General features: G+C 36.1%; 1 protein-coding gene and 2 pseudogenes across 1 annotated transcript; all 3 read left to right on the forward strand.

The window, feature by feature from the left end:
- Nucleotides 1-8,225: 8,225 nt before the first annotated feature.
- On the forward strand, nt 8,226-8,567 carry LOC126584426 (60S acidic ribosomal protein P1-like; the record flags this gene model as incomplete). Its single annotated transcript, XM_050248814.1, has 1 exon — nt 8,226-8,567. A coding segment is annotated over one exon (342 nt), but the record flags the coding sequence as incomplete, so codon positions are not given.
- A 797-nt stretch (nt 8,568-9,364) lies between these two features.
- LOC126584427 (F-box protein At2g26160-like) lies at nt 9,365-12,447 on the forward strand (annotated as a pseudogene).
- A 2,528-nt stretch (nt 12,448-14,975) lies between these two features.
- On the forward strand, nt 14,976-16,584 carry LOC126584428 (F-box protein At2g17036-like; annotated as a pseudogene).
- The last annotated feature ends 1,717 nt before the right edge of the window (nt 16,585-18,301 follow it).

Genomic DNA, 18,301 nt, shown 5'->3' on the forward strand with positions numbered 1-18,301 from the left:
GCGAATGTGTACGATGTTGCATGGATACAATTTCCAGGAGCTATATATGTCACCATAAGCTTCTGCTTCTGCACAAATTTAACTTTTTTCTTCTTTTGTTTTGTTGGCCGTGAACTTGGTATGTTCTTTATACAACAATTTGGGCCATTCCTTCGGATCACAGGTTTTACCAAGTCTGAAAACAAATGTCAAAAGAACTGTGATTAATGAAAAAAATGTGGGACAGAAGACGATCAATTGCACACTATTATATTTACCAAATGGAAAAAAATTGTACATTTGTGTGCATAGCATTTGCAATCTCTCTCTTTAAAGTCCACGCATTAATTTAGCGGGGTTCTTGGCTGTCTCCGGTATCTCCCCTTCTCTCTCAGAAAGAAGGGGATGCATTTCCAGTAGGTTACGTGATGTGAGATACAAGAGAAAGAGAATGTATTATGTCCTTTGGTTCTCAACAGACATTAGTAAGTAGGGAGCTGTAGACGGTTAAGCAAATATCAAATATACAAAATTCTACTATATTCGGTGTATGACATATGCATTAGAGCAATGAATGGTTAGATGTGGATTAAAAGGTCCAATGAATGATTCAACAACCAAAACTCAGAAGTTTCAACTATTTACAAGGCACATAAACAATCAAACTAGCTACTGTTGTTTAGTTTTTAATTCTACGAAGATCTAAAACGAGATGCTCACTGCATATAATATAATGTCGTGATGGTGATTAGTGGTGTCTTGATTCACTTGAATCATTTGCCCTTTTATTCTTGGATCAATGAACTTCTTGCTTCAGCTGCTAATTGATTTTTTTTTTTTCACAAATGATTAGTGGTGTTGTCAATGATGAGGATCAAACTTGCACTATGGTGCATAGATATGATTGTTTTTCGTCATAAGCATGATAATTGTTTTCCCTCACTATGGTAACGCACCGTGTGCTCCCACGTATTAATATTATTGAATATACTTAACACAAGAATTTATTATTAAATAACTTGTATACTATAATATGAATTGACTATATAGACCCCATAATATTTTAAAAAGGAAAATTATTTTATGAATTCATACACTAGAGGTGAGGATCCTGATGATCCTTCAATCATATCCGTTCATTGTGCGGCCATTTTTCATCAGGTACTGTTTATATTTAATTTTAAATAAAAAAATTTACAATAATTTTTGACCGCACGATGTACGATGAACGTATGTGATTTGAGGATCCCTAAAATCCTCACAAAAAGGATCCCTGAGATCCCCACAAAGAGGATCCGGCGAGGATTCTCACTCTTCATACACCACCGTATCATGTTCAACTTGTATTCTTTTTTTTTAAGCTCTCAAAGTACTCTCACTCTTTATAGTAGAACAAACACATTTAATAAAAAATTATTTTTGACGAATGAAACATGAAATTAAAATTTTAAAAACAATAATAACCTGAATTTTAGAGACAAAGAAAGGAAAATAAAAATGTGATTGTTGCAGTCCTATTAGAATAGAAATATGATTGTGTAAATTCTAGTGTATCTAAGGATATATTTGAATATTCCCTTTATTAGTTAATATCCTATTAGAGTTGTAATCCTAAAAGGGTAAGGAATTAACCTTCCATTCTACTATAAATAAAGGCACAATATGGTGAAATAGAACACACCTCATAATTACACATCTCTCTATTCTCTCTCTATGCCGCACTCTCTCCCTCTCTCTATGGCCTCCATAATCGTTCAGTAAATTATGCATACAACACGTTATCAACATGCTCTTGATGCTGCGCTAAAGAGATATTATTCTTCAATCAGAGAAGTATTACGTTTTAATCATTCTTTTTATGATTAATTTATTATTTTATTGAATTGATTTACATGCTATTGATTCAATTTAATTTTTCTGTGTTGAACATGAAACAACGCATTGGAGATGCAATACCGACTTCTGAGAATGATATTCTACAAATTCAAAGGCTTTTATTGTTTTCTACAAATCAAGTACACTTATAATAAAGGAAGATATTTGAAACGACCATGAAGCATGAAAACATTCCCCACGATGCATGAACCCCCTACATTTATATTGACCTTCCGATATATATTGTATATGTTCATATATTTGTCAATATATATATATATATATATATATGTTCATGCATTACGCAATTATAAATTCACTATGTGGAAATTGTGAGTCAAAGAATTGAAATAAAATAGAAACATGATTTTTTGGGTTCTGAAAACCTTAGAAATTGAGAAAGAAAAAAAACCCAAAATCGCAACCAAGTTGCGGTTGGAAGCCGTGACTCAGCCAAGCCACCTAGCTAGTTGAGCATGCAGCTCCTAAAACTTGGGATTTCAACTTACCTGGATTTTTTGGCCCACAAGATAGGCCTAGTTTTTTTTCTTCTCCTTTGCAGCCCGTCAGGGCTGACCTTTCTTCTTCCTGGGCTTTTTATCCCGTTCCCTTACATTGGACCAGCAATCCGCATGAACTATGAAAAAAAAGAAGAAAAAATTTTGCTAGGAGGTCTTGGCCCACTCTGATTACAGCACACTAGGCTTCCATTTTTCTTCTTGGCCCACGACTGCAGCAAGCCTGCAAGCTTGCTTTTGTAGGTTATTGGGCTAATTGCAGAAGCCTCACACGGCCCAACCCGAAGCTTGCAGCTGTTGGGCTTTGCAAATTGGATAGCAGCCAGCAAGCCAATGCTGGGCTGGCTCATTTTCTCAACCCAAAGCCATTTTTTTGGTTTTTTTTATTTATTTATTTTTGGTGCCTGATTTCACGGCCTTAACCAATATGCCTGATACTTTGTATTATTTTGCTTCTACGATCGATCCCAAATGGTCCCGATCTATTGAATTAATTAAAAGTGACTTGCAATCCATTAATCTGACAATTAATCCAAAATTATTGGCCTAAAGCCCACTATTGGACATTAACGATTCAATATTTTATTTCTTTTCTTTGAACCGTTGACTCACTTTTGTAGTCCCGAAGCAGTCATACTTGAGTTCCTGAAGCAACTCAAATCCACTACACTTAAATCAATATAATTGTATTCTTTGTTCTTACAGGAACCTCTCTTTTATGAACTAACCGTTCATAAACTAAATTGAACCTGTAGTTTCAAATTTAGTGCCTTTGAAACCCGAAGTTTTTATAAAACAATACACCGATAAAAAATTGACGTTTTTCATGAAAATCATGTCTTAGAACTCAAATGTTCTAACGTTGATGCTTATGGATGATTCATTCCTATAGCACCAATCACAATCTTGTTCCCACCAATTCAGTGGATTGTCGAACCATCACAAGTTTAATTTTCCCTGATTTGGATGTTTCTAATAAAAACCACTTCATGTAGCGGTACAAGAAGTGAATCTCCACTTAACTATCAAGTAGCTGAGACACCATTGAAGCCAACATGGTAAGGAAGAGCTGAATAAGCCTCTACCATATCTTCATTCGAAGACTTATGCCCGAAGCATTACAAACTGAAATACCTCTCGAACGAGGATTCCATGGCTCTTTGGCTTGCTTCTACAAATTGTCTAATCATGAAAGAAATTGCCTGAAGCACACCATGACTACATCCATGAATAAGTACAATTTTGAAGTTTATAAATCCGATCGAATTTTCACTGGAGAATACTTTTCTCGTCCTTCCATGTTTTTAACTCGCTTCTAAAGCAGCAGTGTAGAAAGCAGAAGTTTACCAAATTCTCGGATTTGATTACTACTACAAGAATGAAAGAAAGGTATAGACCCAGTTTTGGCTGGAGTCTACCGAACGGTATAGACCCAGTTCGGCTAAAGTTTACCGAATGGCTCAACCCAGTTCGGTCAAAGCCTACCGAATGGTGATGCTTTGCTTTGGCAGAGACCTACCGAATAGACCCTTCCAGCTTAGGCTAGAGCCTACTGAACCCAATTCGGGGTCTGCTTTTCTCACAATCCAATTTCAAGTTTGTTTTTACAACATATGATAGAATTAGGGCATGTCAAGTTGTGGCATCATGCCTGAAGTATGATCCTTGGCATCTAAACCTAAAACTTCAAGAATAAGGGATATTATTCCTGAACCTCAACCCTGCAGAATCTACTTCCGCCTCGATGGAATAAATCATTGGTTATGCACCTGTTCGTGCCTCTACCAATGTCGTTTAGGAGTTTCATTCTCGTAGTCAATTTATGAGACTAATTTTGCTCCACCAAACATCGTTGGAATAGCAGAATTTTGACATGAATGACCTTATTGGCCGAATCCCCTTAGTAACTTTGGTTTACTTTGTGAACATTTTTCCATGCTCTTGGATTCAAGTTTGATGTTTGTTTTTCGTTATGGATAATCTTATTGATATTGTCCTTGAATACGAGTTAATTGAATCATGTTTCTTGTATACATGTGACTGAATTCAATTAAACACGTGATTAGGTGCGAATGTGGGACAATTAGTTGTCTGGATGAATGCGATACTACGCACACTAACTTTACGCCTAAATCACATCTCTAGCAACGACTTCAATCTATCCAACCTGATTAAGAGTATTGACACACTCCTTGTTGTATGAATGGTACTACATTACCATTTAAGAGACTTTATATTCTCACCGTTCTGAGTTTTTAAGGATATTCAAGATGACAATGATCATAAATGAAACCACTGTTGGAAAATAGAGTTGAATATCTTTGCACCACCTCCAAAAATGAGCCTGAAGCTTTGCTTTGGGGCCAATAGGCTATCACCCAATTAGGAACACATGTGGCCGGCCTGGAGCTAGGTGATTCAAGCAATTTACTTGCTTTGGCACGACTATTTAGGACACTTAGGTCGAACAATGATGCCACGATGCATCTCCTTACCTGAATTAAGGATTTTGTGCTTATAAGCACACTTTGCCAAGCCTGATCATTAGGGAGATTGATTTTCTAAATCATCCCTCACAAAGATACGAAACTATCCTTTTTTCACAGTGGATTTAGGGAATATATATGGATTAGTCCAACCAAAATGCGGACCATATAAATACTTATGGTTTTGGTTGATAAATCGACAAATTGGCCGCATGTTTATCCACACACATTGCTGCTAAATCCTCTGGCCGATTAAGGGTTCACCACTCTACTTATCCCTTAAAGTTCGGGAGACTGGATAATGCTGAAGAGTTTCTATCGACGGTTTTCGATAAAGTATTGCTTGTCTCTTGGGTTTATAATTGGACATCGAATTCCCCTGTTCACCCCAAAATAGCCTCGCATAGTGATCATAAAGCGCAATTTAAATGATCGCCCAGACCTTGGTGAAGGCACCAAGTTTTCAGTTTCTGCCTAGGACTATGCAATCTTGTACGCAGTTATGTTGGTCCGCCTTGAGGCCCATTACCATCCAACCTATACGACGTTACAGTTGGTTACTAGGTACGAACTTGACGTTTTTCATATTTACTCATTTTGGGTGTGCATTCCACGTGCCAAGTTATGCCGCCGCAATGTACCAATATGATTCCTTAAAGAAGGATGTGAATCTTTGTCGATTATGATTCTCCTTCACACTAGCTTTCTTAGAGCCTTTGCACGCGATCTCTTTACCTTTCATTTGGGGTTGTCACTTCAATGAGACAGTATTCCTCCTGTTAGGGAGAGATAAGAACGTCAACGTTCCTGTAGAACGACGTGAAGTTGCACGGACGTAGCCCACTATATCTTATCTCGATCCCCGTACTACACAAGTATAATAAGCAAGTGCAATGAATTCTAGTTTTCAAAATGTTGCTCCAAATACATTCATCTAATCTAGCTAAAGTGATGAGATCATATACCAGCTGCAAACATGTCTGCAAGGATAGACGTACTTAACGGACGTCGATTCAACATCCCTGGAGGGTGTGCTGCCCTTATTAGATGGTCCAATACATCGACGGATAGCCAATCAATCTGTCTTGGCCTGGAGCATGACAGATCACTCGGTTCGTATGATTCGTTATTGATCTAGTGGTAAAGATGCAACACTACCTCTACGAGCAGCCACTGACTTGGTATTAAAGATGTACCCTGAAGGTACTACGCATTTGAGCAAATCCCAATGCATCCCGAGTGGATCCAACCCGCCTGATCCTCAGAATGATCTTGCCTTGTTTGTTATGCTGACGCTGGTTACTTATCAAACCTGCACAAGGTAAAATCCCAGAATGGTTATGTCTTTACCGTTAAGGGATATCGTAATATCTTGGAGGTCCACGATATGACCTTAGTTGCGAAATCTTCAAATCATTCCAAAACTTACCTCATTTCACTATGCCACAAATGAGATATGGTTAGGAGTTCTTGTTGGGCATATTCGAAGTACTTGCTGTTTTCATCAATCGTTGAGTCCCAACAACGATCCATGAAGACTATGCCGCATGTATCAACCCAACAAAGACATGATACATCAACGAAGTCAACACCAAGACATATTGCGTCTACATCTACATCAGCTAAGCATCAGAAGATTGAAGTCATGCAAGTTGATCCCAGACAACCTTGCCGACCTCTACACGACGTCACCGCCGAAGTCAACCTTCCACAAGCTTGTTCGAGGAATTGGTATGCCTAACTATCATATGCAATGCTTGTAGTTCTCATTTGGAAGTTCTATCAAACTTAGGCGGAGTATCCAGAACTATACTCACTTGATCTTAATGTACTCTTTTTCCTACGATTAGGAGCACTTTTCCCATTGGGTTTTTGCTACTTAACTAGGTTTTAACGAGGCACTCATCCTGGGCTGATCATACCCTTGTGACTTATTCTACTTGCGTCCAAAAGACTTATAGTTTTGACTTAATGCAACTTGTCACTTTTCTCCTTAGTTTATGGGTTTTTCTCCCACCTTGGGTTTTACCATAGCGAGGTTTTGTGAGTTTTACCTTTTTATGCACTTTTCCATTAATTTGAGACTCGCATATTCGCTCATTGTGCCAACGACTTCATCAATTGAACTTACTTCATCACTTAAGACTTGATACGCCATTTACTTGAGTATTTACATACTCAAGGGGGAGTGTTGCAGTCCTATTAAAATAGGAATGTGATTGTGTAAATCCTAGTGTATCTAGGGATATCTTTGAATATTTCCTTTAGTAGTTAATATCCTATTAGAATTGTAATCCTAAAGGGGTAAGGAATTAACCTTCCCTACTATAAATAAAGGCACAATGGGGTGGAATGGAACACACCTCACAATTACAATCTCTCTCTTCTCTCTCTATGCTGCACTCTCTCCCTCTCTCTATGGCCTCCATAATCATTCAATAACTTATGCCTACAACAGTGATATAAAACTTCTTCAGTCGTCAGATATATATATATATATATATATATATATATGTAGAGAGAGAGAGAGAGAGATCCAAAATCTGCTTTCAAATTGATTAATTGGTCTGATATCCAAATGGAAAGGGATCATCTTCGGATCCCTTTCTCTTAATCCACCAAGTCTGGGGATCCGGACCATTGAAATTTGATCCAACGGCTAAAGTTATTATAACTTTTAAAGTTGACCCCTGTTTGTAGCTGTTAAATCAAATTTCAACGGTCCGGATCTCCGAACTTGGTGGATTAGTAGGAAGGGATCCGGAGAGGATCCCTTTCCCAATGTGTCATTCACAAACAGTCGTTATGCAATCAAAATGAAAGTTATAACCTTTATTTTATTCCAGTTACAAGCCGTCCTTAGTATGTGAGAAGTATTAAGACGAATTTTAATTTAAAAAGTCTATTTTCGGTGGGTTGGTTGTGACCAATTAAAATAAAGTTTAGTTAGTCTATTATTTTTTTGTGTAAAAATGTGAGATAGACACATGATGAGTTTTGAATTTATAATAGAGTGTGTTATCTGATCTAACCTTGTCTATGAGTTACAACTCGTCTTACACGTCCCCGTCAATCGAATCATATGGGTTAACAAAACGACCCATCAATAATGTAATTAATAAGCTTATCACCGTGATAATAATTACAATCAATATATTCTATTTCCTAATAAATCGACGACAGGATTTTCTCCTTAAAATCAACGGTGGGATTCTCTCTTCATGTCCTCGTAGGATTAGGAATACATCCCTAAACCGCCAAACCCTAAAACCTCCACCTATAAATCTATGCTTTGTGCAGTTCAATAGAAAACCTTAGCAAAAGAGAGCCCTCAATCTTATATACCTCGTCTACCTTAGTTCGGTGAAAAACGAGGTCGGCTTCTGAGCTTGCTTGCGCCTACGCCACTCTGATCCTCCCTGACGAAGGCACCCCCGTCACTGCCGAGAAGATTGCAACCTTGGTGAAAGCTGCCAATGTCCCTGTCGAGTCTTACTGGCCCGGCCTCTTCGCCAAGCTTTCCGGGAAGAGAAACATTGAGGATCTTGTCCTGAATGCTGGCTCTGGCGGTGCAGTTTCCATCGCTGCCCCAGGTGTTGCCGAAGCTGCAGCCCCTGCTGCTGCTGCTCCTCCGCCACCAGAGGAGAAAAAGAAGGAAGAACCCAAGGAAGAAAGTGACGACGAGGGACTATTCAATTTGTTCGATTAGGAGCTCCTTTCAAACGTGACATATGAGTTTGGATATCTTCAGTTAATTTGCTTGTTTTTAGTACGTAATATGAGATTAGTTAAGTTACCTTATCAATATTGTATTGTATTAGGGTTCTCATGTTTTTTCTTGGGCTTATGATATGTATTGGTGATGAACATTGTTCTTCCTTTTTTTGAATCAGCATAATAATGGACAAATTGTTCAGACTCCTGGTTTTCTTCTGGCCATCCTAATTTTGATGAACATCTTCTGTTTGAGTGTCTGGTTATAAAAGTATGTTACCATTTTAATATTACTAATAAAAAAAGATATAGCTTGATGAATGATTGAAAACGAATCATCCTCTTCTAAATCCCTATATTTCTTCTCTCAAGCTTGAACGCTACTTTCTCCTCTCCTAAAATCCCTTCTCTAATTTCTGGATTCTTGCATTACTCATGGTACGTGGCTGCTCATACAGAAATATTAACCTTTTCCCTACTGGAACTCGGACTACTGCTTAATTTTTCTTGTGTTCAGAACATCAATTATATAATCGTTTTTCATGTTTTAACTAACACAGAAAACATTCCTTGCAATCTATGACAGCAAACCAATGGGCCTGTAAAACATCATTCTTTTAGTTAAAGTTGTGCTAAATTTTAAAAGATAAAATAAAAACTAGGATTGTTAAGAGAATCTTGTTAGGAGTACATGATTTAGTTAAGATTGTTAAAGATTGTTAAGATAAAATAAATTTTAGTTAAATTTGCGTTGACGAGAGAAAATAATGGAATGATTCCATGAGCATAAACATGGAAGGAAATCCAGGTTAATTCTTTAAAATTATATTGCTCATCATATTAAACTTTTTTTTTGCCGATTAATTGAGGGGAATATATTATGAATAAATGGATTGTGTACTTGCTATTCTTGAAATTTGAAATAAAAACATACTCACAAATGAAAATAAATACTACTAAACCGTCATCCAATTATTGGCAACTCCTTTTCGAGTTCTAATTTCTGTGTTTCTGACCTGAGTGAGAATAAATGGTTTGGGTGAGTAGGGGATATTTAAAACCAATTTGGAACGATTTAAAAGATGGCAACAGAATGGAAAGACAAAGATCATGCCTATTTATACGTACAAGAGTACAAAACTAACACTTTTCTTAAAAATTACCCAAATTAGATAGTGTATTAGCAAAATGTGTCAGTCTTTACGTGTCCAAATATAATTGCACCATTGCCTATTTATTGATTGGTAAAAACTGGTTTCCATGTCCATATATAGGATTGTTGAGTCAACGAGAAAGGAAAGAAGTGGAAGACACACAGTAGACTGAAACTAATTCAACACAAGTTTGTTATTAGTTGACTGTTTATTCGTTGCGCATTTCTCCGCTTGTTGTTTGGGTTCCTTTTATTCCAGTTTTTGTAATCGTTCAATGTCTTGATGGCTTTAGGTAATTAAACATAGATGGTTCTTGTGCTAATGGTCGTACAACTGCGGCACAAGTCCTTGATGCTTATTTTGCTTCTATTACAGAGTTTGTGAGTTTGGTGGCTGCAAAAATTCTAGCTTTTATTGAGGTAGTACGTGAAGCCTGGGTCCGTGATGGAAACACCTCTGGATGAACATTAACCAATTCCCCCTTTGGTTCTTCACCACTTATACATAGTGGTGCTTTGGTTATTGCTAAACAATTAAAATAAGAGAACTTTCATGGAAATGGCTTGAACTAAGTTTATCTTAATAAAAAAAATCATGCTATAACTTTATTTAATGAAAAAGACTTAAATTTTAATGAAAAACTATTTAAATTTTTTTTAAAAGGACAAAAAAATTTAAATTTTAATGAAAAAGACATAATTTTAAGGAGAGAGAGTTGGAATTGCCAAGATGGAAGGAGATGAAGGATTTGGGGTTTTGAAGGCAGATAATAGCAGAGAGATCTAGAAAGGATAATTGAAAAACCAAATTTCATTCCATATAGGATAGGATTAGGAGCCCTTATTCCCCAAGGAAATTCAGAATATATTAACTTACTTGGGGTACAAGTTATAACTATTAGCTAAATCTTAATCTTATTTATATTCCAACGTCCGACACCATCAGCCGTTGGTGTGAGAATCTCTAAGGCCGGGGCCCAATTGGGTGTTAGAATCTTGACTTTATTTGGGAATTTTGGTTGCCAGTTCGTAGTTGGCCTCTATATGCAAGTGAATGACGTAGTTAGCCTTTGTTACAAAACCCTAAAGTTAGACCAGCAGCCGTTGGTGTAGTACGAAGAAACATTCAAATTTGAGTAATTAGTTTCCTCATTCTTCTTGGAAATTGGAACATATATTCCTATTTCCTTTAGGAAATAGGAACAAGTAATTGAGTATACGGTACACCTATAAATAAAGGGTTTAGCCTATTTTCTAAGGCACGTATATTCAACCTTCAATTAGTCTTCTGATAAAGCATCAATGTCTTCTTTGTCTCATGTCTCAACCCAGAAAATAAAAAAACGTCAATCTTTTCTTCTGTAAAAAAATAAATCCCTGCTACTTTTGACATTATGCAATCAGGTATATATGCTTTTTATGTTGTTACATGCATATGTTATTCTTACACTTTTTTTACAGAAATTATCGAATTGTGCACTAGCTTATATACACAAAGGCTAAAAAGATCAATCTTTTCCTAGTTTCTTGCTATACCATTCCACAAAACACTAACTTTTTTTTATCATCGTCAACTCTCTGATGTTTTTTTGTTTTTTGCTTGTCAGATTGGGCAAACTTGCCAACAAATGTTTTGTCTTTGATTTATGACAGGTTGTCTACTGTATCAGTTTGCGTACAATTCATGGCCGTTTGCAAGTCATGGCGTTGTATGAAAAAGGACAGAAAATGTAAACATGCTAGGTTGACAACTCCAATGGTCTTGGTTTCTGAGAGGAAAGAAAATACGTGGAATTCATACGATTTCGTGAACAATCAAGTCCTTGGTTTGCAACTAGAACTACCAAAGAAGCGATTTTGTGGGTCTTCCAAAGGATGGATAATAACAGTGGAGGCGAATTTTGTTGTAACCTTAATGAATCCACAATTTAATGTTAAACGGTGGACAAAGAGGCCAATCATTCGCCTTCCTCAACTAAAACCTGTAATTAACCGCAGAATACGAGGTTTTGTTAAAGCTCATTTTGACTATTTTGTTGTCAAGGCTACGATTTCAGCATACTCGATCTCAAACTCCAAAAATTACGTTGTTATGGTTATGTATGAGCCTCTTAGTTAGTTGGCTTTTATTAGACTTGGTAAAGACACAAGATGGAATTATATTGATAAGCATGGTGATGATATCTATACATTTATTACAGATGTTGTTCTAATTGAAGATAAGATTTACGCCATTAATGATTGGAGCAACCTTTGGGCTTTTTAATCTACATCCAAATCCACCGTAGATGTACAATTGGTTGCTACTGGCATAACATATCAACCTCAGAAGATGTATCTTGTAGGTTCAAGGAAAAAAGGACTATTGATGGTTTACAGATTTAGTAAGTATCAACGGTTTACCCGCGAGTCGAGGATGTTTAGAATTTTTTAATTGAATTCTAATGACGAGTGGATTGAGAAAAACGACTTAGGTGATATTGCTTTGTTTGTGGGTGATAACGATTTAGTATCTGTGCTTGCTTCAATGTATTCAGGATGTCAATCAAACTGCATATACTTCATCAATGACAACGACGGTATACATTGTCGGCATACATTTGACGATTTCGGGGTGTATAATGTCAAAAATCAAAGTGTTACAAAACCTTCATGTTTGGAGAACCCAGTGAAGAAGACGCAGTACCCTCCATTTATGTTTCTACCAATTGTTTACATGTAAATTTATTATTTGTCCCTCAAGATATTATTATGAGGTTTCTCGCAATTTTTTTTTTAAATTTTTTTTTAATTTTTAAGGGAGACAATTGGTGGTAAGCCACAGTTATCTACCTATTCCAGGCTCGGAGAGGCTATTGGGAATTTAGATTTTTTAGTTTTTTACAAGGACAATCAACCATAACTCACCCATGACTTTATTATTTGCAATCACTTTACTGCCCTTAACGGAACCTTATTCACCTATTGTCAAGGCAAACGAAATTATGAAACCATTAGCAAGACATTCACCTCTAACATCATATAAGTTCAAGGAAATCAACCTTTGGCTGTTCTAATTTATTTTTAAAAGTTCATCTACAAAAGGCGATACATTATTCGAAATTTCAAATTAATATCTTCATATTGTCGAATAAAATTTGCAACCCTATCAAATAGACTACAAATCTTTCTAGTTAAATTTTCATGGACGGAAGGAGCATTGAAACTGCGCACAAATTCTTTAGTTATGTCACACTTAAGAAGGCGAAATTGATAAGCTACTATGAAGTTAGGGAGTTTGTGAGTGCACCATCAACATAGAGTGAAAATTACTGGAGAGAAAAATCCCAATCAATTCAAGCTCTCAACATATCAGGTATTCCACTAAGGCAACGCTCAACATATTTAGATAATGGAAATCAAACCAACATATTTGCTAGCCACACTACCCCGCAGCAGCAACAGCCACTCTTGTAATAACGTTAGTGCTCGGCACAAATCTTTCTCTCAAAGTTGCAGCTTCATTAGTTAGACCATTAGCCATCGGTGTGAGAATCTCTAAAGCTGGGGCCCCATTGGATGCGAGAATCTTGACTTTATTTGGTCCCAGTTTTGTTTGCCGGTTAGAATTTGGCCCTTGTATGCAAGTGAATGACGTAAAGTGACCCAGCAGAAAAAAAGATATGCAGGAAAAAATCGGTTAGAAAACCCTAAAGTTGGACCAGCAGCAGTCGGTATAGTATGAATAAATTAACATTCAAATTGGAGTAATTAATTAGTTTCCTCAGTCTTCTTGGAAGTTGGAACATATATTCCTATTTCCTTAGGAAATAATAACAAAGTAATTGAGTATACGGTAGCATAGACCACCGCCTTGCTCGTTTCGCTCTCCACAACGGTTCCACAATCTGCTCCTGATTCGAGGAATTTCCAGATTATCTTTCGAACCTTATTTTGTCTGAGTGTTCTTGATTTGGGCACAGCCTATTGGCTTGTTTGCCTTACCATGTAAAACTTTTGGTTCTTATCTATAAAATCCTACTATCGTTTCGTTCAAAAAAAGAAAAAAGAAAAAAAAGGCGCATCTATTCAAACTTCAATTAGGCTTCTGATAAAACATCAATCTCTTCTCACACTTTCAAATCAGAAAACATCAATCCCTTCAATTCTTCTCCAAGAAAGACATCTCTTCTACTTTTGACATCAAATATTTCAGGTATATATTTTATTTATTTACGTTCTATTATCATGATATTTGTTTGGGTTAATATTTGAACAGTGGGTTTAAATGAAGGAAAGCCCAAGGATGCCAACTAAAAGGAGACTTGCCCGAAGCCCAGCACCGAGCCCAAATGCAAATTGAAGCCTTCTCAGTCAAGATATAAGTCATGTGCTTACCATTGAAATGACAAGTGATGGAGACTAACCCACTACCAACCAAAGAACACTTTTCAGTGGCATTACAGTAAAAAGTTGATGACTTACTACCCTTCAAGTGTTTTCGGGCAAGAATAAAGTTACAGCAGTCGAGCTAATTTGCCTATAAAAGGAGGAAGAGGCCCAAGAGACAAGGATACTCAACTAATCAAACAAACAAACATACAAACTCTGCTCTCAAGCCAGATTTGCATCCAAAAGTTGTAATCAGCCCAGATCTCAGTCATTTCCAGGATAATTCCCTACAAAAGCTATCTTTTGTCTAGTTTAAAGCTCTATTATCTCCCTTAGTGTCGTAGTATCGATTCCCTTATGTAAACTTGTTTACCATCCATCCTTTTTTAGCATATAACCCTTGTAAACTCAAGGAGAAGTGACTGCAAGAAGTTTAACCTTGCCAAACAAGGTGAAATCTTGCCCGAGGCTATTTGTTTGTTTTCTGAATTAATAGATCTATTGCTTGATGTATTCTCCAGCATGTATTCAAGTCATTTCCATCAGGTCTCCTATTATAAGAGTTCCATTTGCATCTGGATCTAGTTAATTTAATGGACATGTTGTCATTAAAATCAATCAAGAACTAAGTAAATGACTTAAGGGGATATGGACTCCCTTCATTCAAACATACAAGACTATGAAATAAAAGTCCTTGTTTACAAGGCAAGAAAAAGAACTTAATGTGGACTTAACTCATCCACGACAATCCTTTGATAACAAGAAGTCCGAGTAACTTGGGGCACAAGTAATCGACTTAAAATACACTTGTTTTACATCTGCTATACTGAGATAGCAGTGGCACGCCTAGCACTCAGTTAGTTTTGATTGCGAGCCTCAATGCCTACATCTAAGGCCCCACAAAAGCATCTTTCAGAACTAGCTTTGTCATCTTCTTGTAGCACATCGACAAGCAAAAGCCCGATTGTACATCCAAAGTGTCAATCCCTTAGGAAGCTGTGCTGAGTTCCGAGAAGCCTTCTTTAGAGAAATCTTCGCCCAAACAATATCCTAATTCTTTATGAATCAAGGTGCATATACATTTATTTTGAAATTCATCACAGTTGTTTATATTATTATTGCATATGTTGTTCTTACGTTTTCTTTTTCTTTTTTTTCAAGAAATCATCAAATTCAGCACTAGTTATATACACATAGGCTAAAAAGCTTAATCTTTTAGTCAAACAATACTACATAATGAGTATAAATTAGTTAATAACCGATTTGATTGCCACGAGTTTGTGCACTTTCACGGCTTGTTCTTTTCCTAGTTTCTTGTTACACTAATTTTTTTATATCATCGTCAACTCTTATCAGATTGAGCGAACTTGCCAAAAGATGTTTTGTCTTTGATTTACGACAGGTTGTTTAGTACATCAGATTGCGTACAATTCATGGCCATTTGTAGGTCATGGCATTGTATGAAGAAAGACAGAAAATATAAACATGCTAGGTTGACAACTCCAGTGGCCTTGGTTTCTGAAAGGAAAGAAAATACATGGACTGAATATGATTTCGTGAACAATCAAGTCCTTGGTTTTCAATTAAAATTACCAAAGACGCGATTTTGTGGATCTTTCAACGGATGGATAATAACAGTGGAGAATTTTGTTGTAACCCTAAGGAATCCACAATTTGATGTTAAAGGGAGGACAAAGAGGCCTTCAATCATTTGTCTTCCTCAACTAAAATCTCAAATTAATTACAAAATACAAGTGTTATGCTAAAGCCTAAAGCTCATTCTGACTAGTTTGTCATAAAGGCTATGATGTTAGCAGACGCCAATCTCAAACTCCAAAGATTGCATTCTTATGGTTCTCTATGAACCTCTTAGTCAATTGGCTCCTATTAATAGACTTGGTAAAGAAACAAGGTGGACTTATATTGATAAGCATGGTGATGAAATTTATCCATGGATTAGAGATGTTCTTCTAATTGAAGATAAGATTTATGTGGTTGATAATTAGAGAAAAAATTGGGCTTTTGATTCTACTTCCATATCCACTGTAGACATACAATTGGTTGCTATTGGCATAGCAGATGAACCTCAGAAGATGTATCTTGTCGGTTCAAAGAAGAAAGGACTATTGATGATTTATAGATTTAGTGAGTATCGACTGTTTACCCGCGAGTCGAGGAAATTTAGAATTTTTTAATTGAGTTCTAATGATGAGTGGATTGTGAAAAAACGACGATCGATGATATTGCTTTGTTTGTGGATGATAACGATTCAATATATGTGGTGGCTTCAATGCATTCAGGATGTTAGTCAAGCTGCATATACTTTGTTATTAATGATTATAAAGGTATAAATTATCGGTATACATTTGACAATTTTGGGGTGTACAATTTCAAAAGTCAAAGCGTTACAAAACTTGCACGTTTGAGGAATCCAGTAAAGAGGACAAGATACCCTCCATTTATGCTTCAACCAATTGTTTATATGTAATAATTTATTATTTGTCCCTTAGAATATTATTTTATAGTTAATTTATTAGGTCTTGTTTGGAACGTACATAGCCACATGAACTAGTTGATAGTTGATATATCTTTTTTGTTTATTAAAAAAAATTATAAAATCAAGTACAATTCAAGATAATCAGCCGATAAATCATAAATTACAAGATGTTGGGGGAGGGAAAAGCTTAGGCTGGCCGTTTGGTGCAAATAATTAAATTGGAATGTATAGTCTAACTTCAAAGTATACTTGAAGATAGAAGATAGTGATATTTTGTTTGCTTAATTTCATGATTCAAAGGTTGTTGGCTGTTTTATAAACTTTGTCCTATGCTAAAAGAAACTAATTCTCTCATAATTATGTCTTATTTATCTTTGTGTTTTCTTTGTAAAATTGTAGCCGCGGCAACAAGAGGAATGAGTCAAAATAGAGCACCGCACACTACTACTCATTCACCTACACCCTCTTCAAACCAACTTGGTGTTACCTAAGCATCACATGGTAGCGAAATACATGAGACACAACAAACATCTATTGAGAATCAACCTTCAAGTGTCCAAGGTACCTTATTTATATTGGTTTGAAAATGTGCATTTTTGTAATTGGTTATTTATTAAACATATATGCACATTATTATTTTTATTGATTAGGCCCTACCAAAAAGAAAGGTAGAGGGAAGGCTAAGGGTAAAGATGGGAATGACACTCCGATTGTAATACATGATAGCAGGTAATGAGCACAAGTCACTAAAAGCATGATTGTCAAATAGTTAACTATTTAGATATGTGAGTGTTTTAATCTAATTTTAATTTCATAGGATTGTAACCACAAATGCTACGAGAACTATAGGGGTGCTCTTTAATCAGGTTATTAAAGGGCTTTGGATTACATTTAAAGATTATCCAAAAGAGAAAATGGATGAATTGTATGATCGTTTTAAGGGAACTGGATACACATACACGTGTTTTGAAGAAGAGATGAGGGCTGCTTTTGAACTGCATATTAAAACAAGATATGCGGATTGGATGAGCACATTAAGGAATTCAGTTTTTCACAAGTACAAGACTACTAGGGAGAGATACATTAACTGCCCATCAAATGTATCTAAAGATGTTTGGTGTAAAATGGTTGAAAAGTGGGAGAAACCTGAATGGAAGGTAAAAGTTTAATATAAGAAATATCATCTTATGATGGTTAATATATTATTTTCCGTACATGTATCTGCTTACTGTGAGACGATTGGGTTTTAATTTTGCTTTCTTTTTCATGCAGAAACAAAGTGTGCAAAACGCGTGCAATAGGGAGCAATCCACAATTGTGCACACCACAGGTTCAGTTCCAATGGCAAAGTACATAAAAGATGAGGTAAAAATACTATGTTTATGCTTTGTTTCCATACTGTCATTCTTGCATATTTAAAATTTATTTAACGAACTTTTTTTTTTTTTTTAATCTTAATAGCTTGATTGTAGTGGAATTGAACCTAGCCCGATTGATTGTTTCAAAAAATTCCATGTGAGTAAGCGTAAGAGTGAAGGTGAAGAAACTTGGGCAAGTGAAAAGGCTAAAGAACTTTATGTATGTTATCATAATTTCAATCTTTTTTTTACATGATATTGTGTGTATTACCTATGCTTACATATTACAATTTTATTGAAGGAAAAAATGGACAACAAAAAGAATACTGCTATGGAAGACCAAAATGAAG

Source organism: Malus sylvestris, chromosome 10 (assembly GCF_916048215.2).
Source record: "Malus sylvestris chromosome 10, drMalSylv7.2, whole genome shotgun sequence".
Classification (NCBI taxonomy): domain Eukaryota; kingdom Viridiplantae; phylum Streptophyta; class Magnoliopsida; order Rosales; family Rosaceae; genus Malus; species Malus sylvestris.